The 27090-nt window shown below is 45.4% G+C and overlaps 1 protein-coding gene across 20 annotated transcripts in view; it reads right to left on the bottom strand.

Moving 5' to 3' along the window:
* Positions 1–27090, bottom strand: part of PCDH15 (protocadherin related 15) — a 696943-nt gene that overhangs the window by 124299 nt on the left and 545554 nt on the right. For all 20 annotated transcript variants that reach the window (XR_004358261.1, XM_032694780.1, XM_032694781.1 and 17 more), the window contains 3 exons: positions 23482–23614; positions 16114–16193; positions 10347–10440 (listed from right to left, as the gene is read on the bottom strand). Coding sequence is in view for 19 of the 20 variants with exons in the window: in XM_032694780.1 (XP_032550671.1) it covers positions 10347–10440; positions 16114–16193; positions 23482–23614 (307 nt within the window). In the remaining variant the exon portion in view is untranslated. The remainder of the gene's footprint in view (positions 1–10346; positions 10441–16113; positions 16194–23481; positions 23615–27090) is intronic.

The raw sequence follows: 27090 nt of genomic DNA, 5'->3' as shown, positions 1-27090 counted from the left end.
GAGGCTTATTCAGAACTGCAGAACAGAGCAGTGTTGCTAACAACATGATCATCCATCCTGGGAATAATGGAGAAAGTCACCTTCTTACAGCAGCCAAGGAAATGTCTGGCACTAGGCAACAGGTGGGAAGGACCATGGGGAGTGAGGGAATGGGTCACTGGTTCTCATACTTCAAGTGCTGCCCCACACCTGGGACCTGCATCCCACACCCCTACAAGGTTACTGTCCGCTCTGGCTCTGGTCTTTGTACCCCTGCAAGGTCACCTGAACATGGTAGAGGAAAATGAACTCAGTGCTTAGAATTCCCAGCAGCAGGAAGCAGATTTTTGCCTCGCAAAGCTTGGGGGAAATGAACAGAGAAAAAGATGATGCTTCAAGAAAAGATGGTTGAAGCAAATCAGTCAGGGCTGGAATCTCTTATTCGTCCCCTTGATTGTGTAGATGCTGTTTTGGTTGTTCCACAGAATCACAGAACAGTTTGGGATAGAAGGGACCTTAAAGCTCAGCCCATTCCACCCCCTGCCATGGGCAGGGACACCTTCCACTAGCCCAGGTTGCTCCAAGCCCCATCCAACCTGGCCTTGGACACTTTCAAGGATCCAGGGGCAGCCACAGCTTCTCTGGGCAACCTGTGCCAGGGCCTCCCCACCCTCACAGGGAAGGATTTCTTTCTAATATCCCGACCAACCCTGCCCTCTGGCAGTGGGAAGCCATTCCCTTCCATCCCTTCACTCCAGGCCCTTATAAACAGTCTCTCTCCATCTTTCCTGTAGGCTCAGAATGTGAAGAGTTTCACAAATATCTTAAAGAATCATGAAAAGTTGCAGAGTTTCATAGAGGATGCTCGAAGACAGTGAAACAACAGAAAAAAAAAAGCTCTTCACATATGTTTGAATACCACTAAAAGTCTTTAAAGAAACTTGAGTGGTTCCCCAAGGCAATGACAGATACGTAATTCACAACTTGGTTTTGTGCATCCATCGAATGGATGCTCTCCATGGAAACACAGCGAGGCTAAAAAACTGCTTTGGCTGGTTTAAAATGAGGTATTTCTTCAGCAGATTTGTCAAGCAGGGTTTGGAAAGGAGTCCTGAAGCTACTACTGGAAATTCACCCAGGGAAAAAACCAGCCCAGCCTCATATCGGGCACTTCCCATTCATTACTGAAGCAAACTCTGTTTAATTCTCTTTTATAATAAGCATAACTCAAATAAAAGATCAACAGCAGCAATTTATAGCTTTCTTAGGGCCCCTGAAATAGTTCTTACATATATAATTCTTCCCTGAGCAATAACTGTAACATTTACATTGCTTGCACAAATACCTTTGTGTCCTGAGCACGCCAGGCCCTGATAAATGTTATGGATGGGAAATATGAAGGAAATTCCACTTTATTCTTTATTTGTACCCTGTCATTTAAATTGAAGCTGGGAATTGATGAGAGCATTCTATGCCTTGGGAGAGGAAACATTCTCAGCTCTGATGTCGAGCAAGTTTATTAATCTGGACAAACTCTAAGACAAACACTCATCTCGAGACAGAACTAGTTTGCAAATAATAAAATCTGAGGGAGGCAAAGACCTTATCTAATAAAAAAAAACAAACAAACAAACAGTAAATAATGCTTCTGATATACAGGACTTACCTATCAGGACTTACCTATATTCAACTCAGCAAAACTATACTTGAATGACCACAGAACCAGTGATTCTATAACTATTTTCAGACCTTCTTTCCTGCCTGTGTAGGGCACGAGAACTCAAAAACCAGCATCTACCACCCCCCTACAGCTCTCCAAGTTATACAGAAGGAATGGCCACCTGGACTGCAAAGAAATAGAGCAAAGACTGAGGCTTGAAGAGACAAGATAAGGCTGAATGAGAAAAGATCAGGAAAAGTCTGTGGAGCAGACAAAGAGAAAAGCTGTCAAACACACAAAAAATAACACAAAGTCCCAAAGGAAAGCCCCCAAAACTAAAACCTCACACATCCAGAAAGCGAATGGAAAAATGAGAACTTCAGGGGGAAAGGAAGAGAAACTCGTGTACATCCTTGACAAACACACAGAATGGTTTGGGTTGGAAAGGACCTCCAAGATCACCAGTGCAGCACCAACCACTAAACCACATCCACAGGTATCCACACTCTGCATCCACGTGTTTTTGGAACACTTCCAGGGAAGGGGACTCAATCACTGCCCTGGACAGCCCCTGCCAAGGCCTGACCACCCTTTCCAGCAAGAAATTCCTCCTCCTGGCCAACCTGAGCCTCCCCTGGCACAGCTGGAGGCCGTTCCCTCTCCTCCTGTCCCTTGTTCCCTGGCAGCAGAGCCCGACCCCCCCCGGCTCCCCCCTCCTGTCAGGGACTTGCAGAGCCAGAAGGTCCCCCCTGAGCCTTCCCTTAATGGGAGTGTATTTATTTTGGGATGCAAAATGCTTCAACAATCCTTGAGGCAGATCTGTTTCTTACCCCAAAAGAATTAAAAGTTCACCTTTCAGAATGGAATGACAATCTGCTCAAAATCTCTAACTGCAAACTGTGATCAACCCATTCCTTTATGAACATTACTCAATTCACCCCTTCCCTTTTAGCATATGAAATCAAAGCCTTTATGGGGAATATTATCCATGCTAAGCTGCACAAACACTGGAAGTGTGGGAGTCTCCTAAATCTTGCCCTAATAAAAGAGCTGATTCAGGGAGAAAAAGTCTTCTCTCAAAGAGGAGGAAATCTGGCTGGACAAATTCTTGTGCACACTGAAATTTATAGATCAGCTGAAATTTTTATGGCTTTCTCATACAAAACCCATAACTTGGCAGGAAAATAGCAATAGGCAGTGTTTCTCTTTAATTATATTTACTTAATATGTTAAGGTAGTATTAAAGTGGCCCAGAATAAAGAGGCTACATAGATATTATTTTTTTGGTAGGCTTGTTTTACTGATTACAAAAGGGTCACTCAAGCAGAAGTCCTTCTCAATCCAAGCTTTTTTGTAGGCAAAATCTCAGTTCAGTATTTCCTGAGAGGTATGTGTGATTTCTTCTTGCTACGTAATGGAACTGGTGTGGAGCACAGACAGGTAATATTTCAAGGAGTAACAGAAAATTTGCTGTAATTAATTAATTCTCTGTATGCTATTCAAGAAGTAAATCTTTGTTTAAATTACCTTGATCTAGTGCTACCTGTTTGCTCTAAGAAAGGTAATTAATTCCAGTGTCATGGGAGAAAGATGCTCTGAATTATTAACGATCTTAAGATGGCTCAAATACTCAAGTCTGACTTACAAGATGAACCACAACTGAAATAATACAATCACAGAATGCCCTGGGCTGGAAGGGACCTTAAAGCTAATCCCATTCCAGCCCCTGCCATGGGCAGGGACACCTCCCACTAGCCCAGGTTGCTACAAGCCCCGTCCAACCTGGCCTTGGACACTTCCAGGGATCCAGGGGCAGCCACAGCTTCTCTGGGTAGCCTGGGCCAGGGCCTCCCCACCCTCATAGGAAGAAAATAAGGCCTCTTTATGTTCCCTACGTTCCCTGTGGTTCCCACTAGTTTTCATCCGTTGCTTCTTCCCATGACCTTCTGGGAATACCAGACTTCTGCATCCTGTAGCCAGGAATATGGTATTCAGGTTTTTTTAAATGGCCCCTAATTAGTCCTGGAGTCTGAAGTGCTACTGTTATTTCCATTTCCTCATTGCAGAAGGAGTGGGCACAGTGGATTCACGGGGGCAGATCTGGGATTCGGGGCTTTCAGAGAAACCCTCCCAGAGCCAGATCACCTCTGATCTTCCCCAGGCAGCGAACCTTGGACCGTGTCCTGGACAGCTGGGTGGACAACAGCTTCTCCTGGACTTCCAGTGGAGTGTAGAGGCCTGATGGGTGAGTCTCCTAAGACTTAAAAAGGAATCTGAAGCCCTGCCAGTAATTCCCGAGTAGCCCAAAGCGACCGTGACCAGGGACATCCTTCAGCCACTTCAGAAAGGAAGGCTGGGAACAACCCTGGATGACTGACAACTCTCAAGAATACTTAATTCCTAACTCCCAAATGCCTTTATCAACTTGGCACTGAGCTGCTCTGCTTTGCCAAGACTTGGGCAGGAACACAACTGCTGAAGTGCCGGGTGAACGTTTTCAGGACTGGACATTTGTACTTGGAAGTTTGAATCCCGCTCAAATCACACAATCCACACTGTGACAATAAAATAGGGCTTCCCGTTTCACCTGGATAAATGAACTGACACACACACACACACACACACACACACACTCACACACTCACACACTCACACACGACAAAAATACAGAGCACAGAAGGCTTTTTCTTCCCTCTAACAAAAGCCACGCAGATTTATTCAAATGCCTCCCTCTGGAACGTGAAGCCAGGAATTGTTGCCTTGAAATCACATCCAAACACACCACACTCAGCGAAAACGATTTCAGAGCTGTTTTTTCATTCCCATGTCATTCTGCCCATCTACGACTAAATGCTCATTACCAGGGGAATAAAAATATTTTCCTGACTACTCAATTAATGCCTCCTTAATTGTTGTGTCAGGTTGGTAACAGTGATGGGTGGGAGGTCATGTTTCCCCAGGAAAACCCACAAGCCTGTTAATGCTCCAGGTTATAACTCAGAACAACGATAATTTGGGAAGCATAGCTGAGCATTGTAAGCCATCAAGAGCATTATAAGGCAGGGCAGAGTGATGGAACAGGCCACAGCACTCCACAGAAAGCTGTACTCAGTGAAAGTTTGTATTAATTTTGATGGAATTTGCAGTCCCCCAAAGTCAAAAGGTGTCAACATGACTGTCACCACGCATCATCAGGCAGTTAAATAACCCTTGGGGCTTAGAATACAGAAACCTCAACTAACTCAGTGCCACAGCAACACTGTTCAACCTCTCTTAGACCCTCAGTTAATGGCACGGAAAGAGGAACAGGAAAAAAATGCCATTAAAAAAAAAGCAACAACAAAAAAAGGGTGTGAGACCATGAGCTTCAAATGCAAAAATGTGCTCACCAGACTTCATAGGTGGTGATGATGATGATGGTGATGATGATGGTGAAGAGTTAGGTTTCCCTAGAGAACATCAGGGATCAAAAGGAGGGCCGATACCTTATTGTATCCTGTGGACTAGTCCAACATCCCATGGATTTTATAGCAGGCACACAGTGCTGGCCTGCCTTGGTTGAGGGAGTCCAGTCCTTAAAAGATCAGGAGTCCAGTAACTGGTGGGTTTAGAAAGGTAATGAGGAGTTGTCTTCTCCAGTACGAGAGGAAGTGGCCTCAAGTTGCACCAGGGGAGGTTTAGGTTGGATATTAGGAAAAATTTCTTCACAGAAAGGGTTGTAAAGTATCGGAAGGGGCTGCCCAGGGAAGTGGTGGAGTCACCATCCCTGGAAGTGTCCAAAAAACATGTGGCTGTGGCACCTGGGGACATGGTTTAGCAGTGACCGTGGTTGTGGTGCTGTGTTGACGGTTGGTACTGACGACCCTGGAGGTCTTTTCCAACCTTAACGATTGTGGGATTTGTACCTCCAGGATTATGGGAAAGGCACTCCGAAGAAACGCTGCTCCCCAGGGGACTGGGGCTGGTGTTTCTTCCCAAGCAGAAACGTGAGCTTGTGCGGGAAGTGTCCTGCTGTCCTCCAAATTCCTGGAGATACCAGGATGGAAAGAAAGATCCATTTTGGCATGGTTCCCTGGGCCAAAGAAGATTGTGTCAGGGCTGGAGATGCCAAGCAAGCCTTGCTTATCTCCATGAAGGAAAACACTCCTAGTTTTATGAGAACAATGTTGAACAGGCAAGAGAGTCACCACCTTGAGAGAGAAGCTTTCAAAGCAGCGTGGGATAAATTTCTTTCCGAAAGCGTCAACAATTTCAAAGCAGAGCAGCATCTCCCAGCTGGAGTATTCCATCTAAAATGCAATATTTTATACACTAATATTTAAAAACTAATGAGCTGAAGTTATGCCCCCTTTGGTTTCATGCCATAAGGGCTAAAAATCTTTGTTCAGTTTTTATCTGAAAGTTATTATTGATGTTGAAATGTTTGGAGTGCCGGTCACAATTTCTGAAGCAAAATCACTGGGTGAATTTACAAAGACCGAACTTACTCAGTTAAGTATGAAACATCAATAAAAATATTTCATTTTTCCCTCCTTGTAAGACTACTGACATGGCTTTTATGCATCTTTATACTTGAAAACTATGTATTCAATGCCCTGCTCCCACTACACTGGTGGTGCAACCACAGCTGGCAGTGCTGGAGGAACGTCACCTCTTGAGATCCCGTGCAACCCAAATTTATCCTGTGATCCTACGACTGCTGTTCCTAAAACCAAGCTACAAAAATGTACCAGTGCCAAATTTCCATGTCACAACTGAAGAGGAAAGTTCTTCTGGATTGGGCTTGTGAGGCAAGGTTCTGGGGGGTAGCTGGGGGGCTACAGGGACAGCTTCCCTGAGGAACTGCTGGAAGCTCTGACAGAGCCAACGCCAGTGGATCCAGGAAGACCCACCAAGCCCACCAGTGGGCTGGGATAAGAGATTTAGGAAGGAAAAAAAAGTTACTGCACAGATGTAACTGGGTCCAGAGAAGAGAGGATTTAGAACATGCACGCCCCCAGGGCAGTGGGGAAGGAGGGGCAGGAGGGGCTGCAGGAGCCAGAGCTGAGGATCCCCTGCAGCCCTTGGGGAGGCAGCCGTGCCCCTGCAGCCCATGGGGGTCTGTGATGGATCAGAGCCCCCCTGCAGCCCCTGGAGGAGCCCACACTGGAGCAGGGGGATGCCTGAAAAGAAGAGTGTGACCGTGGGAAGCCCATGCTGGAGCAGGTCCTGGCAGGACATGTGGACAGAGGCGCCCACGCTGCAGCAGGTTTGCTGGCAGGACTTGTGACCCCACAGGGGCACCCACACTGGAGCAGCCTGTTTCTGAGGGATTGACCCCATGGAAGGGACCCACACCGGAGCAGTTCTTGAAGGACTGATCCCATAGAAGGGACTCACACTAAGGCAGCCTGTTCCTGAAGGACTGATCCCATGGAGGGGACCCACACTGGAGTAGCCTGTTCCTGAGGGACTGATCCCATAGAAGGGACCCACACTGGGGCAGCCTGTTCCTGAAGGACTGATCCCATAGAAGGGACCCACACTGGAGCAGCCTGTTCCTGAGGGACTGATCCCATAGAAGGGACCCAAACTGGGGCAGCCTGTTCCTGAAGGACTGATCCCATAGAAGGCACCCCCACTGGAGTAGTTCCTGAGGGACTGACCCCATGGAAGGGACCCACACTGGAGCCTGTTCCTGAAAGACTGATCCCATAGAAGGGACCCACACTGGAGCAGCCTGTTCCTGAGGGACCAACCCCATGGAAGGGACCCACACTGGAGCCTATTCCTGAAAGACTGACCCCATGGAAGGGACCCACACTGGAGGGTGGGAGTGATTTTTCCCCATCCTTATCTCAACTCCTGAACCTTTCATTGTATTATTCCTGACAACAGTAACAAAAAAAACCCCTACACACACTAATAAAGTCTTTTCCCTTTGAATGCCTTTCAAATTTTAAAGAAACAAGCAAATCCAGCAAAAGCTGTACAGAATACAAAAGCTCACTTGGAGTATATTTGACTCTAATAGCTGGTTTCAAACAGCCCAGTGTTGGATGGAAAGGGATCAGGTTGGATATGCTGCTAGCTAAAATATGTTAATGTGATTTAAATTACATTGTACCTGCCTGGGGAATTAATTTTGTGATTTTAAGGGAAACTGAAACAAGTCATTCAATCAGATCCCCCGTTTTCTGTAGGCACTAATGGGATTGTTCAGAGCAAGCAAAGCTGGATGACAAGCAGCAGGTGAACAAAGCTTGGGAAGCAGGAGTTTGCAATTGTAGGATTTTTTTCAATTTTTCTTTTTAAAGAGACACTGTTGCTTCCTGATAAAAACTAGTTAAAAATCAAAGTTCCTCCCTGAAATCACAGTGACTTGTTGAAACCAGCATCCCTGTCCTCAGAACACTTGGCAGGGTACCAGCCAGCAAGGAGCTGTCAGACAGCAGGGAGCACGTCCAAAAGAGCTGCAAATCAAGGAAATTGTGCAAAGACACAAGGAAGCCTGGCAAATTAGTCAAACCCACTGTTTCCTGGCATGGAAAAGGCATGGAGATTTAATGGCTTGGTTGAGCTACCCTGTTTAATCCATTTGTGTGTAAAATAAAAGCCAAGAAGCTCATCCAGCCCCGTTTGGGATTCTGGCAAGCCCAGTTCTTCTCCCTTTGGTTCCACCACAAGCTTTGGGGGCACAAGCAGGCAAATAAGTCATATTGCTGGACTACTTTAAGAAGAAAGGTGCCCCATCACTGACAGAAAGTACCACAACAGAACAAAACAGCTACAGCCGGGTAAGACATGGTGATAAAGACCCCAAAGTGCAGCAACAGAGAACACGCCCAAACTAGAAAGTGTGACCACATTTCACCCAGAGAGCAACAAACACCACACCAGGCAGGTATAGAACTCCAGGGAGAAACATCTGGCATAGAATCCCAGAATCACTGAGGCTGGAAAAGCCCTGCAAGGTCACCAAGCCCCCCCTGTGCCCGATGCCCCCCTTGTCCCCCAGCCCAGAGCACTGAGTGCCACGGCCAGGCCTTCCTGGGACACCTCCAGGGATGGGCACTCCAAACCTCCCTGGGCAGCCCCTGCCAATGGCATTGAGGGAGGAAAGGAGATAATGACTTAGCAAGGGAGTGGATTTTTTAAGTGGATGATGTTGTTAGAGTAAGTATTGAACCCTGGCATAGTTCAGAGACAACATTAATGGAACCCTCCATGGCTTATTTTTGGTGAGTTTTACAAAGCTGAGCTTCAAAGTCACTTCTCACCCCATACACAACTATTTTCTGTAACCATGCCACCATGATTGACTGGATTTCTGTTAAAAAAACAGCTGTTATCTCCTGATTAATTTTAACATTCAGATGTCCAGTTAATCCCAGGGCAAAGCAAACGAATCCACAGATGAAAGGAAGAGGAAGTATCTTTTCAGTTGCCTTCTTTATACCCCAGAGAGTATTTAAGGAGTGTAACACAGCCTGAAACAACATGAAGATCTTTTATTTACATCTTCAGATTTCACAGTTGGAAGTCTGAGATCAAAACAATTGAATTCACTGCTCTCAGAAATGGAGAGTAATTCACAACTAACAGATTTCCAAAGATAAGTATAACCAGATTTTTAATGGAAAAGGTGCAGGCTCTCCTATAATTACTCCATGTTGCCACAAAACTGTAGAAAGGCTCTAAACTTTCCCAATATTTGCTGGGGAAAAAAAAAAATTCTGAGTAAATACTGAGCAGGAAGGCAAACCTTGTGAGCTGAAGAAGCTAAAATAGGGAAAAAAGCACAAGACAGAAAAAAAAAATAAGGTCTTTAACAGCACGGAGAAGAAATATTTAGAGGATGAACATATCTGAATACACAAAACCTCAACTGTGCTGGCTCTTGTTGAAGAATAACACAAAGAAGCAGCAAAATCACAGACCACAGAATGTGCTGAGTTGGAAGGGACCCCCAAGGCTCATGGAGTCCAACCCCTGGCCCTGCACAGGATCATCCCCAAGGGTCACCCCCTGTGCCCCAAAGGATCATCCAAACCCTCCTGGAGCTCTGGCAGCCTTGGGGCTGTGCCCACTGCCCTGGGGAGCCTGGGCAGTGCCCAACCAGCCTCTGGGGGAAGAACCTTTCCCTGAGATCCAACCTGACCCTGCCCTGACACAGCTCCAGCCATTCCCTGGGTGCTGTCCCTGGTCTCCCCAGAGCAGAGCTCAGTCCCTGCCCCTCCTCTGTCCCTCCCCAGGCAGTTGGAACTGCAGTGAGGTCTCCCCTCAGTCTCCTCCAGCTGAACACACCAAGTGCCCTCAGGCTCCTCACACGGCTTCCCCTCTAGACCCCATCTTCAGGAATCTTCAGGAAAAGAAGCAAAACTATGGAATTTTACTTCCTGCTGAGCAGCAGGGATCTGTTGGCTGAGAAAAACTGTCCCTTGATGACAGAACAACCTCCAGATGGCCAGTGATGCACCGGCAACACCCTCCAGCGCCCTTCTCCATCTTCGTCTCCCTCCTTTGGATGCTCCCTGAATCCCTTTGTTTCCCGACCAAAGGCAGTGACACACAGGCTTTACCCACACAAACCTTTCGGAGATCAAGGAAAATCGCTGCAGATTACACATGTATTTGGTCAAGACCCACCTCACAGGCACTCCAATCATCCCACCCCCCAGTGCCCAGCGGCACAGCCCGCTCTCCTCAGCTTTCCCAGGACACTCACCCCGTCGGGTCTGCCGTCCGAGGCCGTGACAATCAGGATGTAGCGGTCGGTGCTTTCCCTGTCCAAGGGTTTTCCCAGGGCCAGAAGCCCAGAACTGTAATAAAACAAACCCACAACACGTCACCACAGCAGCTGATAGAGATCCACAGGTGCTTTTGCTCCACCACTTTGTGCCACACCAAGGTTTCCCATCAGGCTTTATGTAGGTAAAGGCTGATAAAAATCCATGAGCCAGTTGTTAATGTTTTCCACTTGGACAACTTAGGATTAAAATAACAACCTAGTTTTTAATTTATTTAACATTTATTGATATATTAATTTAATTTAACAACCTAGTGATCTACAGGTGACTACAAAAAGAGCTGCACTGAACACAGGACCCCTATTTGTTACTGCTGCACTTTATTCATCTATTTATTTATTAAATATATATTTATTTAATGATTACTATTACTGCTGCAATACATGAGAAGAGAGAATAACGAACAGGCTATTAAACACTGAGGAGTTCTGACATCCAGCAGGATTGAGCAGTAAACTGTGGGAATACAACACACACAGACTTAAGCATCAGTTTACTCAGGGTTTTATAGGGAAAGGCTACAAACTTACACATTGTGGAACGTCAGAGTAAGTGCTGCAATGAGCACTTTGCACTGAGATACCAAAGTCCCCAGTAATAAAATATTCCCATAAGAACAAATGTTGAGGAAAATGACTCATAGAATCATGGAAAGACCTCAAAGCCCATCTTGTTCCAGCCCCTGCCATGGGAGGGACACCTTCCACTAGCCCAGGTTGCTCCAAGCCCCATCCAACCTGGCCTTGGACACTTCCAAGGAATCAGGATATTGTGATTACTGACACCCATTCTAAAAGGACACTAAAAGAAAGGTTATTTGGAAGCCACATACAGTGCTGTTTTTTTCTCTAGGATGATCTGATTTCCTCCTGTAGAGGTCTGGAAGCACGCAGAGAGGCAAGATCCCACTGCGGACTCATTACTGGTATATTAGGAAGGATAAGGAAAGTATTGTCTGGACAATCCTGTCTGAGCAAGCTAAACTCTGCTTAACTGAGTTGACACCAGAGGTATGGCCCTGACCACCCCCAAAGCTCCACATTTCATTTACGGGATTTTTGTGTCTACTGGAACCTGGGCGAGCGTGTAACAAACTGACTCCTCTCTTAAATCCATGGGCTATTTAACTCCTGTGCCCCAAAAAGCATGGATCTGGGATTACAGTTAAACACAGATCCAGGATGACTTATCCTCTGTTCCACGGCTAAGCAGCTTCTCCCATGGGACTCCACCAAACATGTCATGTTGAGCTTAAAATATCTGAAGAAAAGCATAAGAGCACGTGAGTTCACAGCACAAAATCCACACCAGTTGGAATCTGGGGATGCTGTGACTTTCCACGTGTTAGGCCATTTTCAGTGGCTCTCTCAGACACAAGCATTGGTGAGGCACAGCTATAATCTGCATTTTTTGTACCCACATCTGATGGTCATGACCCAGAACCTCCACAGCTGCTCATACAGAAAAGAGGTTTTGTTAAAAAAAGTTAAAAGCCAAAGCAAAGCCCAAAGTCCCCCCGAACCAGGAGGTCTCATTAGCTGAACTTCTCCAGGATGTTTGGATGTGTAACATCTGTACCTAATGATGGTTTTTCCCTAGACTATAAATTCCTGCAGAGTTTCTGCTCTGATTTCTTATTCTCAGAGAAGATTCACTAAACCGGTTCCAGGCCAAGACTTCTTCCAACAGAGACAAATAACAACACTTACTGCTGAGCTATTTCTTCCAAAAAATGTAACAGAAATTGGTGGAAAATGTGAGTGGGAGGACAATTCTCCCTTAGGATTGAAAGGTTGGGAGGTAAAATAATATCCAAGCTCAGAAATCAAAGAAAATAATATTCCAGGAGATGCTCCATTCAGTTTGTCTCATGGCTATACGATAAAAACATGGGCTCATGTCCTGGTTGGCTTCACCCAAAAAGGAAAAGCTTCACTGGACCTAAAATACTTCCCTGGAGGTTGGTAAAATCCAGAGGGGAGGTGGATACCGTGCATGGGTTTGTAACCCAGTAAAAAAGGAGCTGACAGGCCTCGGATCCTGCAGGGAGGAGAATGGAACCAGCATCCTCCTCCTTCCAGGGCAGGATTTCAGGTGCTGAGGATTCAGCAGAGATCCCTCAGATCCCAGAGATCCCTTCATCGGGGAAAATGACTCCCCAGAGGGAAAGGGAAAGTGTAACACCCAAGCAAGGGACACACCTGAGAAAGTTTATGCCTGTATATATATAAATATATAAAATATATAAATTTGTAAATATATACAAATGCGTAAACTTATATACTGTATATATCATATCATATAATATATTAAAATATAGTACTAAATAAAATGTTAAATATTTTCCTAAATATATTTAAAATATACATAATATAAAAAATATAATATATAGAATATAAATTTTTAAATATTTATATATCATTTGTATATATTGTATATATTTATTTAACATTACCTATATATAGTAATATATGTATATATAATAAATATTGTATATAGATTATACATATAATATAGATACACACTACATAATATATATTTTATATATATATATTATATATAATATATTTTATGTGTGTATATATATATAAACTCTCTCAGGCCTGTCCATTGTGTGTATATATATACACATATATTATATATATACACACATATTCATATATTTATAAAAAGCCATATATATTTTATATATGTGGCTTTTTTTATAAAATATATAAGTATTTTATAATATATAATATATAAAAGTAATATATCAATATATCAACTATATACATTATGATATAATGTATAATATATATTAATATATACACAATATATAATATAAAATATATAAATCGATAAAATATATTTTTATATAAAGCCATATATATTAATAAAAATATACAGCTATACTTATTATAAAGAAATATATAGTTCTATATTATTAAAATACATGTATATGTATACATATATGAATATGCATTTAAAAATTACATACACACATAAAGTACACGAGACATATTTTATATCTACCAATATACACGTACTAAAACATTCTTAGATTTGTAGTTTTAGCTTCTTGCATTAGTGCCATAATTAGACTAATCATAATTTGATTAGACTATTAAGACTTTAATTAGACCAAGGGTAAATTCTTAGCTTTGCATACAGACAGCCCACAAGAAGGCAAATCAATTAGTTATCATAATAGACTGAATATATACTTTTCAGCATTTGTTCAAGACACTGCAATAAAATACAAACAATTTCTTCTTATGGGGAAGGAACAGTAAATAAAACATAAACCACTTAAGTGGTAAATTATTAATTTTAAAAAAGTACCAAAATGGAGCTAAGAGTAAAATATTGACACCAAATCCTGCTTTATTAACACTGACCTCGAGCTGCATAAATCACATTTCCCCAATATTTCTGCACTATCATATCACCGCTTTTATCTTCTCCTTCCTACTGCTTGAAAAGTTACACTCTCTTGTCTCTCTGTTCCCACAGATGAACATCACCCAAAAGCCAGGCTAAATTCGAAATATCCTGTGTTTTCCTCCAGGGTTCAGACGTACCCACGTTCCTCTACCACCCCAGCTTTCAATCCTTGCTTTCCCTGGGGAACACGAGGAGGTGGGGAATTACTACAGGTGGTGCTCAGGTTGGAATGCTAAAGAAGGAGGAACAAAACCACCTCACAACCTTCAGACTGAGGAGAAAAAAGATGTAGTAGTAGATGTAAAACTGGTAGCACTCAGCACTCCTGGTGGAATTGCACAGGGGTTCCACTGCCACGCTCCAGGACGCAACAAAATCATCCAGAGGAGAGAAAGGCAGAGAAAGAATCATGTTCAAGGTCTCTGCCTCGGCCTTAAAGTATCTAAAATTGAGGTGAATTCCTGTAGCCTTAATATGCCACTCACATTAACTCTGTGCTTTAATATTAATCCTCCTTTCATCTCCTCTCAAGACATTCCAGCAGCCAGGAAACAAAAAACGCAAAAAAGGCTGTAGGAAACTTTGCACAGGCCATTTCCAAGAGAACAGAAAGGGGAAAACTCTTTAAAGAGCGCCCCTTTTTTATCAGGAGGCACCAATTCAGGGCCCCAAACCTCGTAGTGTGGTGCTCAGACACATGTGGGGGCTGTGAGGGTGGGGGTGTCAGCCTGCCCAGGAAGGGTCCTGGAGCATGGGGATGGAGGGATGGAGGAGGACTTCCAGTTATTCACATGCCACATTTAAGAGCTTGGCTTCTGGATATCTCCACACTGCCCCCATCCGAAGTCGGACAACACAGGAGCTGCCAAGGATCCCACTTCCAGAGTACCTTCATGCCAGAAGCTGTCCTGAATTCCCACATGTTTTTTCTCTGGTATGGAGAACTACCAGGAATTTTATGGTGTGACCTGAACAGCACGAACTACATGAAACAACTACCCACTGAGAAACCCCTTTGGAACATCCCTCCTGCAGCCAGGTCAGACAATTCACCTTCTAAATCAACAAATGCTGCTTTCCATACAGTGTGACCCCCCACTGGAGCAGCTCTCATGGACCAGGTTAGATTATTCACCTTCTGAAGGTCACAGAGGAGGTCAGACTGAGTTTCTCTGTGTTAAGGAGAGGGTGGCCAGCATCCCTTGTGCAGGAATCACTACAAATCCACGCTGTGCTGGAGCTACAACCCCCAGCAATCCATCTGAGCCGATGACCACAGCACACCTTCCCTGATCTGCACCAAAACCTCCAATCCTGAGCCATGGATAACACCAGCAGCCCAACCTGGCCACCTCAGTGAAGGAAAGTCTCCCCTCTCCAAGGTGTCCCTTCCCTCACCTGACAAGTCTTTATCATCAGAGGGCCCATCCATCACTCTTGGTGGAGGAGAGCACCATCTCCTGGGGTCTTCAAGGGGTTTTTACATTCTTTCCTAAATGATTTGGCTCTCCATGAATGGGAGACTTATCACCTGGAGCTTCCCTAGAACATACAAACCTGTTTCAGCAGGTTTGTGTATTTAGGTTCACAAAGTCTCCCTCAACCCAAAAGAGAACAATCTTGCAATTATACACAAACTAGCCCCGGGTTACTTCTGTCCCATCATTATCACAGGAAGTCAACTCACCACCTTCCCTTCCTTCTGCAAAGGAAGAAGATACTTTGGAGTGTAAATAATAGCTACCAGTAGGTAAATAATACCTAGTAATAGGTAAATAATAGCTAATAATAGATAAAATAAAGAAAGGGGTGGTGGGACAGGCACAGACAGATCTGGTGCTCATAATTTTATTATATACCCTCTGTTTCTCACTCTATTTAAGCTGGTATTCAATCTGAAGAAAAGATGCTTTAAAACAATGTTCAAAAGGCATTTTTAATACAGGCTAAGCTGCAAGAAGGCAGGAAAATAAAGCAAAAATTGTCCCTGTCATTAGTCAAGAGCTGACAGGTATAAGGTTCTTAATTAATCCCTGGTCACTCTTTTAAATAGAATGTTTCCACTTCAGTGAGTTTTACCTACTTACAGTGTTCAAAATAAATAAATAGTCCCCTGTGAAAAACTTCAGAGTGCAATAAGGCTCACAGAGCTCTCATTTATGTGTAAGGAGCAGCTGAGGATGTGTAATTACAAACCTTTTCTTTCACTCTCAGCCCACACATTCACTTGACTGAAAAGTTTTCCAAGGGTTTTCCACTTACCTTTGAGAGAGATTAAAAACTTGTTGAGGATCTCCATTCTGAATGAGGTATCTTATGGGGTCACCCTCCCTATCAAAAGCCTTTATGGGAAAAAAAAGGAGAAAATTAAGTCAGTGACAGAGCTTTCTTTACTTTCCTTCCATGCATAAAGTGGAGAATTAACCCCTGAGGTTCCAAGAATGTCTGCAGGGATAACACTGATCTCTGTTCCTAAGGCAACTCTGGTTATGGCAGATGGGCTACTTAAGATAAAGCTATAGCACATCAGAACTCTCATGCTACAGAGGAATGACAATATCCTGAATACGGGATTAATAATTAGTAATTATCAAATTATCAAATTAATGCCACACATACACACACAGCAGCACAAGGATGAAATTCAGGCTTATTCAATTAGGTTTATTTTATGCAGCTACAAATTGATTAGACTGAACTTCTTGTTTCCTTTCTTCCTATTCTTCATTTCTACTTCTTGCCCAGATCTCTCTTTCTGATGGTTTACCAGAATCCCAACCTTTGGCTGATGCTCCACCCAGCAGTGTAGACATTGTAGCACTCACTCTCCAGGATAATTTGCTTTTTGGGGGATGAAGATTCAGATAAGACCTTTAAGAATGACTATTAGCAGTGCCAAAACAATTATATTGCACCTACTGGGTACCAAAAAAACCCTTTTGAGACATTGAGTAAACTACTTCTGTTGTTAGGATTTGGCTAATCTGTTCCCAAACCCAGCCATAAATCTGCCAAGGTATTATTACTGTTTTGTCAAGTATACACAAACCTTTTCACAGGAAAGACTATTGTGAGCTTTTTAGAGAAATTACTCTCTACTAAACAGTCTCCTGGACTGTGTCACAGCTACAACCAGTTAGCACTCAAACCCCAAAGCGATTAAGCACATTTTTGGAGGAAAAACAACAAGGAGAATTGCAAGAAGGCCAGTGAACAGGTCCAAGAAGGGCAGACAGGCTTTACTAGGAGATAGGGTAACATGGAAAAGAAGGTAAGAAGAGAGTATTTTTCTCTCTCTCATCTTTCAACAACCATCCCTTTTAATATCTATTTTTATAAGCCTTTCACAGAATTCCAGAATCATTCAGGCTGGAAAAGCCCTCCAAGGTCAGTGAGTCCCCCCTGTGCCCGATGCCCCCCTTGTCCCCCAGCCCAGAGCACTGAGTGCCACAGCCAGGCCTTCCTGGGACACCTCCAGGGATGGGCACTCCAAACCTCCCTGGGCAGCCCCTGCCAAGGCCTCACCACCCTTTCCAGCAACCAATTCCTCCTCCTGGCCAACCTGAGCCTCCCCTGGCACAGCTGGAGGCCGTTCCCTCTCCTCCTGTCCCTTGTTCCCTGGGAGCAGAGCCCGACCCCCCCCCGGCTCCACCCTCCTGTCAGGTCAGATAAAAACCCAAGAAAAATAAGGAAAAAAACCCCAACTCAAACCCACCCCAACATTAAGACCAGAAGCACCAAGTAGTTCAGAGTCCAGGCAGAACAGGGAATTCAGTAAGAAAACAACTTGCCTGAGCCAAAGGAAGCATAAAGAAAATAGTGGCTAAGTCAGACAAAGGAAGAGCAAGAACAACCAGAGCAGCACAGAGTCAGAAAAAGTCAAGGCAAAACTAATAGAAACAGGAAAGAAGGCAAGGGATAACAAAGGAATGTTCAAACTGCAGAGGAAACCTGAGGAGTGTGCTACCTTCCAAGCAGAAGGGATGATGCTGAGAAGGTCAAAGAGCTGACACTGCTGGAATTAACTGGGACAACAAAGGGGTAAAATCTCAGCTGAGAACTGGGAAAGAATAGGCAGAGAAGCTGTACATAAATTGAGCATCTTTAAATCATCTGCTGAAACTAAAGCCTGATGAAGTTCATGGTAGTGTATAAAACCCAGGTTGAAGCAATCTCAAGGCCATTAATGGTTTTCTTTGAAAACTCACAGAAGAAAGATGTGCTGAAGGGCCAACACAAGGTACATCCTTCACAGGGGGATGAGCCAGGAAATCACAGGTGGAGCTCAATTCCCAGAAAACCACAAATAACCAAATCATCTGTAAGTGACCTGGATGACAATATGGACATGGACAACACAAAGCTAACTCTGCCAAGAACAAAAGGATGGTGAAGGAACCTGATCTTTCACAACAGGGCTAGAGAACAGGGCAGAGGCTGTGGGGGCAATAATGCATCTGAGCCATGGAGAGGCTTCTCATGCTGCTTTCTGTGACACCTTCCCAAAGCAGTTCAGACAACACGGTCTCCAAATGGAAAGTGGGATTAAGCAAGAATAAAACCACTCATAAAAAATGAAGGTCAGGCAGCAGTGGGTGACATTTAGTATTGACTCAGTTCTGCACAGGTGTAAATAGTTCTTCCAGGACTGATCAATAGTTTCATCCACAACAGCAACGACAGAGTAGGAAATTTGTTTGTAAAATCCACTGAGTGACGGGAGCTGGCACCACCTTAGTGGCTGTGAGGGGGATTTGGATCTCCTCATCCTGAAGATATGAACAGCCAGGATCTGACTCAGGAAAGACAAGTGAAAAATTGTCAGCCAAGAATACAAAATGCTACAATTACTGGAGGCAGAAAATGTGAGTAGCTGGCCTCTCTGAGGACTCTCCCAGATCCTAAATCTTTAGTGGCCCTTTGTATTCCTTCTATCTGCAGGGCATCCTGCCCTCCCTTCACATTCCAGGGTCTCAGAGTTATGACTGGGGCCTACATTCACAACAAGAAGCTCTCAAAAAGACAGAAAATAAAGGACTGGTTCTAGTTTATTTCATTTTCTCCTTATCTCCAAGGAAAATCCACCTTCCATTCAACACACACTAAAAATCAGGGAGAAGATGAAAAATTCGTTGTTTTGAAAAGCTCCTGTTTTCTTTAAAACCAAAGGACAGCAGGTTATTATGAAATAAGAAAACCACTGAAGGCTTGCAAGTGAGGAGAGCAATCCATACCCACTGTTTTCCAGATCAATGGAATACAGTGACTCCATAAATTGTACACAACGATTCCATGTTGCCTCCTTGTTCAGCACAGAACTGGACCATGGTAACAGCCCTATTTGTTTTGCAGACTCCCAGAAAAATGACACCATTTGCATATTTTAATTAATAATGGCTGGCAGAACATGAAGCCATAAATGCCTCCCAGGCATGCAATAAACTCTGAGGTTTATTTACAAATGAATGCTGTGGAGACCATTTAATATTGCATTAATCTCAAATTTTGTTAATTAAAACACCACTCACAATCAACTGGGCGCATTATAAAATAAATAACAGCATAAGAAAGAAATACAACCTTCCATCCCCAGCATGGAATATTTTAATGGACAGGGAGAAAGTGAATTTTATTTTTAGAACAGGTATTTTAAAGTTTAAAAGGAAAATCTGAAGCAGCTGCATTTGCATTGTTATTGACCCTGATGTTTTGCAGATCTTCAGATTTGCCAACTTGGGAATATTTAAAATATTTTGCTCACTCTTCCCCAGATTTTGTAAGCCTGATGCTGTAGGCAACACTAACAAAGTATTATTAAGAGAGAGTCATAAAATAATAACCTCTTAATCTGCACCAATCTAAACAATTTATTGATAAGAAGCATGAAAGGAAACATCAGTGTGAAAATGTACACATGAACGTATTTGTTCAATATTTGAGATCTTAGTGATGTTCCATGTGAAGAGGGAACACAGGCCTGAAGCTATTGCTAGAATTGCACAAAAAACCCACACCAAGGTAACTAATTGGTAACTTTCTGTTGCCTGGAAAGGACAGCACAAGATTTCACAAGCTTAAATACTCAGTTTAGGAATGTTTAAAATGTCCTGGCCAGTTTTACACAGCAGGGAATGAGAAGAAAGATGAAGACAGAAATGCAATCGCCACAAGTGCTTTAACACAGGGGGGTGTTTTAATGCAGAATGAGGCACTTGAACTTAAAATCACTGAATGGTTTGGGTTGGAAGGGACCTTAAAGCTCATCCAGTGCCACTCCCTGCCATGGGCAGGGACACCTTCCACTAGCCCAGGTTGCTCCAAGCCCTGTCCAACCTGGCCTTGGACACTTCCAGGGATCCAGGGGCAGCCACAGCTTCTCTGGGCAACCTGGGCCAGGGCCTCCCCACCCTCCCAGGGAAGGATTCCTTCCCAATACCCCATCTATCCCTGCCCCCTGGCAGCGGGAAGCCATTCCCCGTTGTTGTATCACTACACGCCCTTGGAAAAAGTCCCTCTCCATCTCTCTTGTATGATGCACCCACATTCCAGGTCCAGGACCACCAGCCCTACAAAAGATCCAGTCCTGGACTAAGCCCCAAAAGCTGAAGCCAAGCATATTTGGGATTTAACAATCCAGTATTTTTCACAAAGAGCAATTGTCTGGCTGAATTCACGCCACGCACAGCGATCTGGTAATAAAAGATTAATCCACACCAAGGTAAAAATAAGTAAACCTCAACATCTTCTATGCATTTCCAAAGCTCTTAAAACAAATTGAGGCACTTCACTCTTTCCCAAACACAGTAACCTGTGATTTCTGGGGATCTTGGCATGTGGCAAGAGAACACCCACTGTTATATCCCCAAAATGCTCAGCAGCATCCCGGCGAGGAGGACAGGAGTTGGCATGGCCATCCTGCATCCCTCCTGCCCTGCCTGGCACAGGCTGCCTCTCCCAGATTTCCTCAGCATTCCTCACCAAGGATCATGTGAAAAGGAAACAGAATCTAAACCGTAAAATTATGGAATCACAGTTGTTAAGTTTGGAAAAGACCTCTTAGACCGAGTCCACCCTGTGATCAACCCCCACCTTGTCCCCCAGCCCAGAGCACTGAGTGCCACGGCCAGGCCTTCCTGGGACACCTCCAGGGATGGGCACTCCAAACCTCCCTGGGCAGCCCCTGCCAAGGCCTGACCACCCTTTCCAGCAACAAATTCCTCCTCCTGGCCAACCTGAGCCTCCCCTGGCACAGCTGGAGGCCGTTCCCTCTCCTCCTGTCCCTTGTTCCCTGGCAGCAGAGCCCAACCCCCCCAGCTCCCCCCTCCTGTCAGGGGGTTGCAGAGCCAGAAGGTCCCCCCTGAGCCTCCTTTTCTCCAGGCTGAGCCCCCCCAGCTCCCTCAGCCGCTCCTGCTGCTCCAGCCCCTTCCCCAGCTCCGTTCCCTTCCCTGCACATGCTCCAGCCCCTCCGGGTCTCTCCTGTTGAGGGTCCAGAACTGGGCACAGCCCTCGAGGTCCCCTCATTCTGCCAGCACAGAATGGGCTGTTTGGGATTTAGTGAAACATCGAAGCAAATTATTCCAACATGGAGTTTCACTTTCCAACCACATTTAAATTGTATAAACCCCTTAAATACTAAAACCTGCCAATAGTTTTTCTGCCTCCAAAGATCCCTCAGGCCCTCAGCCATATATTCCAGCACCTGTCAAGTAAACAGAAATGTTTCTGTTTCTCAGCATGCTCCTGGCTCCTGTTCCTTTGTGGGGTTTCCAAAAGCAAGAGTCTCCCTACCAGGGAGGAGAAGGCTCCTGAACAGCATGGCCCTTCCATTCTGCACTCCCTGCAGGCACCACAGATGTGCCAGAAGTTAATTTGCAGCACTGAGCTAAATGAGTCACCCTCCCTCAGCACAGGTGACTAAATCAGCCTAACCATCCATAATAATCCAAATCTTTCATCAGTAAACCATTTAACCAGGAGCTCACCCATTCACCTGCATCAGTGACTCAATTAGAGCTCCTTTATTTCACTTTATTTCACTAGTACTGAACGTAGTATTAAGTTCCTGATCCCCCCCCAAAAAAGGATGTAAAGAGCTGTCATTTATCTCCCTGTTTTGCACAGCTGATTTGGAGATGTGTGGGCAGAACACAACACAGCAAAGGCTTAGGGAACAGTAAGTAAGTGAGGAGAAAGCTGATTTATTAACCATTAACCCAACAAGGGAAGGTCTGGTTCTGCTGCTTGAGGATGGGGATGCAGGAGGGAGCTCCCTGGTCCTGGAACTGGCCTGATCCCACTGCATGGGGGTCATATATGTGTGTGTGTGCCCTGAGCCCATGAGGAGCCAGCACACAGACACACAGGAAGGACTTCTGGCAAAGAAAGATAACTGCAGGATCCTTTAATTTGCCAAAATGCAGAGAGAAGGTGATCCCTCATTTATACACCGTGTGGGTCACATTTAATATATAAACAGTGAATTACAAATGGGATGGATAATCAAATTTCTTTGTGCACAACATAATTACAAAATAAAAAAGGAAACCCCCTCCCCACATAACCACTTCAGCAGACAGGCCTGTAAGGAGTTGCACTCTATGCTGTGGAGAAGGAAACAGGCACTTCATTGATTCCAAAAATCATCCAGTGACTGTTTTCCTCAGGTCACCCTTGAGCTCCTGGTTCCTCATGTTGTAGACAAGAGGGGGTTCAGTGCTGGAGGCCCCAATGAGCACAGAACTAACAGTGCCAGATTTAGACCTCATCCAGATGTGGATGGAGGGGGAATTCAAGTAGAGGAATGTGCCAGTGCTGATGGAGAAGGAGACCATGGCCAGGTGAGGGGGCACATGGAAAAGGCTTTGTGTCTGGAGGAGCTGGCACACGAGGTCAGCCTGGTCCCGGTGCAGGAGGCCAGCCCTGATCCCAGGTCTGGGAGTGCTGGGATGGCTGCTTTCTGCCAGCCTGTTACAGAACCATGTTACACACACCAAGGGGAAGAAATATCTTCAGGCATTTTTCAGAAATGACAGGCTAAGGAAGGCGAATTGCCAAAAATCTTGCTGAAATTCCACAGGAATTTGGTACAGAAGCTTCTCTGATTTGCTGGCAAAGAGAGATTTGAACATAAGAAATCACAGGCCATTCAAGATTTCAGCCACTCATGGGATTTTTTTCTAATATAATTATCACAAGAATCATAGAATCCCAGAATGGTTTGGGTTGGAAGGGACCTTAAACATCACCTTATTCCAACCTCCTGCCATGGGCAGGGACACCTTGTACTAGCCCAGGTTGCTCTAAGCCCTGACCAACCTGTCCTTGGACACTTCCAGGTATGGGGCAGCCACAGCTTCTCTGGGCAGTGCCTAATGCAGCCTCTAGCACCTTTTTCCACACTGAAACCATGAAAAGAAGTTACAGAAATAGCCACATAAGCCCTTTTTCGATACAGTCTGTGTGAAAGGGGCAACGATTAGAATGAAATCATTTTCAATTCCTATAAACTGCCCTTTTCCCTCCTGTATCCAAGGACTGGCTTCTGCATGGCAAGAGCATAAACAGAAGGAAGGTGATGAAGGCTTCAGCACCTCCAGGGAAGCAGAGGGAAGCAGAGGGAAGCATCTGTACCTGGAGGTTTAACAACACAGCTCCGATCCTCATGGCCTCACTCACTTCCAGGCTGTACATCAGCTGGGGAAAGCGGGGAGGGCTCTGGTTGTTGGGTGGCAGGACCTCGATGTAAACAGTGGTGATGGAGCTCCTGCAACACAAGGGGGGGGGGGTAAATCACAGTCCAAGCCAGTGAAAATCAATAAATCAACAAGCACGAGGCAACCCACAAAGTCTGGTTTATACACCGTGTGTTCTCCAGCTCTAACGACCTCCCTTTGCTTCTTTAAAAGCTTCAGGATGTGTTTTTTCCCCCCGAACCAAAAGAAAAGCCATTAAAAGAAGAAAAGCTAAATAATTTCCCTCAAAGTAGCCCAAAGTGGTGGTCTTTCAAAAATAGAGCAGCAAGACACCAGTGCACACTCCACACACAAACACAGCTCACAATGCCCTGGTGATCCTGTGTCCTCTGTAAGACATTCCAAATTCTGAGCTGGTAACTGCTCCTGTCACACACAACATCTGCCCCTGGAGCTTCCCTGCTGTCAGTCCATTTGCTACCTTTCCTTGGAAGAGAGGGACAGAGAGGATAATGCTGGGAGAAGCCACGGACACAGCTCTCTGGCAGGACACAGCAATACTGTGGGTCCCACCAAGAAATCCCAGCCCAGTTCAGAGCAGTGGCAATACAGGAAACGACAAATCCCGTTGTGGAAACCTGGCAAAGCCTTCAGCTGCCCTGAATATGCTGCAAACAGCATTCCAGGGGGAATGCTGAAGGCTCTGTGGGACATTGACACTGCAGACCCTCCACAGACCACCCTGTGAACCCACTTGCTACTCAACTGCTCCAATCTGAGAAAAGGAGCCAGAAGTCTCCCTGAAGTTGAAAGTGATTTAAAATCTGGCTTAAAGGCACTTTTCTCTTGCCTCTTTGCTCCATTATCCCACCTGCCTTCTCTCCTGGATGTTAGAACAGCACTCCCACCCCAGGACAAAACCCCCAGGAGAGTGAGTGCTGTGCTGCAGGTGCAGGTTTTCCCTACACAAGCCCTTTGACAAAGCTGGGAAATCTCGTGTTTTAGGGCTTCAGGAAAGAAACCAAAGGGGTTTGTCCCAATTTTTTTGAAGGGGAGTGGGGAAAGGTGGAAAAAAGAAAATCATGAACCCAATGAGCTGCTTCTTGCAGGGCCAGCAAACTCCAGAGCAGGTTTAGAGGGTCCTACCCGAAATTACCAGCTATGTTAGAGCTGAAACAGCTGCTGTGTGATCTGATGGAGCTCATTTAATACCAGAACAACACATCACTCACCAATACGTTAAAATTACAAAGTTACAAAATTCTGACCGAGCACAGTCCCCACTCTGTTCTGGATGTTCCCCACTGCCCCTTCCCAGCAGGTTCTGTGACTCTGGGTCACTGTGGGAGCTGGGCAGAGCACTGCAACACCGGGACAGATGTGCTGGAGACTGTCCCACAGCACTCTGGCCATGCTCCACCATAACAAACCTCCAGTGTCCCCTGTCCAGAAGGACAAATGCCACCCACAGGGAAGGGCTGCAAGCACTCTGTCCCCTGGGGCACATCCACACACAGAACCCTCAAGGAAGGGATTAAACCCAGCCTGGTGTGTCCCACCTCTCACGGCTCAGCTCCAGCTTGGAGCACATCCAGCCCTGTGAGCACTGAGGAGGAGGAAGGGAGGAGGAGGAAGAGGAGGTGCTCCAGGTGCCAGAGCACCTGCAGCCCATGGGGAGACCTTGGTGGGAAAGAGAAAGGTGTGGGGAGGATGGAATGAGAGAGGGATGCTGTGGACTGCCTGTAACCCCTGTGACCCCTGTTCCCCACCCCCATGACACTCAGAGGCAGAGCAGTTTGGGATGAAGGACTGGAGTTGAGCCCGGGAAAAAGGGTGGGAGAGAGTTGTCTTTATTTCTTACCAACAAACCCCATTGTACTGGCAATAAGTTCACAGAATCATAGAACCCTACACTGCTCTGGGTTGGAAGGGACCTTCATGGAGGTCCCCCCTGCCATGGGGGTTGGAACTTCCACTAGACCAGTCAAATCAATTCTTGCCGAGCCTGTCTTGCCTGTGACAGTAATTGGTGACCTGTCTGTCCTGATCTCAATCCAAGAGCTTTCCCACCTTATTTTCTCCCCCATCCTGCTGAGGAGGGATAGTGAGATGGCTGAGAAGGTGTCCAGCAGCTGGCCAAGGCCAACCCACCACCTCCACGTTAACATTAGGTACAAGCTGACTCTTAACAAGCCTTTAATGTTCACTGCTCCACCACTCCCCACGCCATGGAAGCCCAGCAATCCTCCAGCTGTGCCCAAAAATCCTGGTTGCCAGCTAGTCTGGGGCAATCCCGAGCTTCCCACAGGCAGCATGGAAGATGGATAATTACAGCAGGAGTTGAACATTCCCTAATTACCTCCTTATATATTGCCTCCTGTCTTCTTGTCTGTTTTAAACTATCCCCTCACATCTCCCTGATATTTCCTGAATTGATGTTCCACACTTCTATTGATGGAGTAAAGAAAACCACCATCACCAGATGATCAACAGACACCATGAATTAGCAGATAAAACATCCCTTGAGCACTGGCTGCCTGTTTTCTTGGGATAGCTGCTGCCTGTGTATGGAAGACACATCCAAAGAGCTGGGGCTTAGTGTCTTTATCCCCTTTCCACTGCTGAATAGTTCATAAAATATATTGTTCTGTATCATGTTCTTCCTGATTCTGCTGCAGCTAAATAAGGCTCAGGATGAGTTATTTTCAATCAAGTTCTAAAAGCAAAAATGGTTTTTGTTGACCACAACAGAAGGGCATTAGTGCCAGCACAAGGGGCAATGGCTTCCCACTGCCAGAGGGCAGGGTTAGATGGGATACTGGGAAGAATTGTTCCCTGTGAGGGTGGGGAGGCCTTGACACAGGTTGTTCAGAGAAGCTGTGGCTGCCCCTGGATCTCTGGAAGTGTCCAAGGCCAGGCTGGCCAGGGCTTGGAGCAACCTGGGCTAGTGGGAGGTGTCCCTGCCCACTCAGTACCTCTCGCATTCCCCATGTGAGGAAAAGGTTTGCACTTCACAGCTGTGGGAGGTTTAAAAGGTGGAACCTGCTGTTCCTTTCTGTCATCCTCTTTGGAACAGGGAACTTGTCACATTATCAATACCAGACCCAGACCATGAGAGGCTTGTTTTTTCAACCCCCACACCTTCCTGTGGCACAAATGCCATATTTAGAACACAAACTCCAAAGATCCAGGTCAGCAGGACTCAATACCTTTACTTTCTTGAACTTAGAGAATCACAGAATGGTTTGGGTTGGAAGGGACCTTAAAGATCGTGTTTTCCACTCCCTGCCATGGGCATGAGAGGGTCCTATCCTAACCATCCTAAATTTGCAACCTGCTCTTCTTTATCAGCTGGAGGAAGAGGAGGTGCTCTGGGTGCCAGAGCAGAGACTCCCGTGTGCTGGTGGGAATTCAGGTCTCAATGGGGGCACTGCTCACCACTGGCACAACTGGTCAGGATGGCCCCCTCATGCCAAGTCTGGGTGACCCTGCACATGCTACACCCGGAGAGAAGGTCTCCAGCTCAGCAACCAGGTTATTTCTGATC

Source organism: Chiroxiphia lanceolata, chromosome 8, assembly GCF_009829145.1.
Source record: "Chiroxiphia lanceolata isolate bChiLan1 chromosome 8, bChiLan1.pri, whole genome shotgun sequence".
NCBI classification, from domain to species: domain Eukaryota; kingdom Metazoa; phylum Chordata; class Aves; order Passeriformes; family Pipridae; genus Chiroxiphia; species Chiroxiphia lanceolata.
The sequence above is the reverse complement of the archived record's forward strand: the minus strand, read 5'-3'. Positions and strand labels throughout refer to the sequence as shown.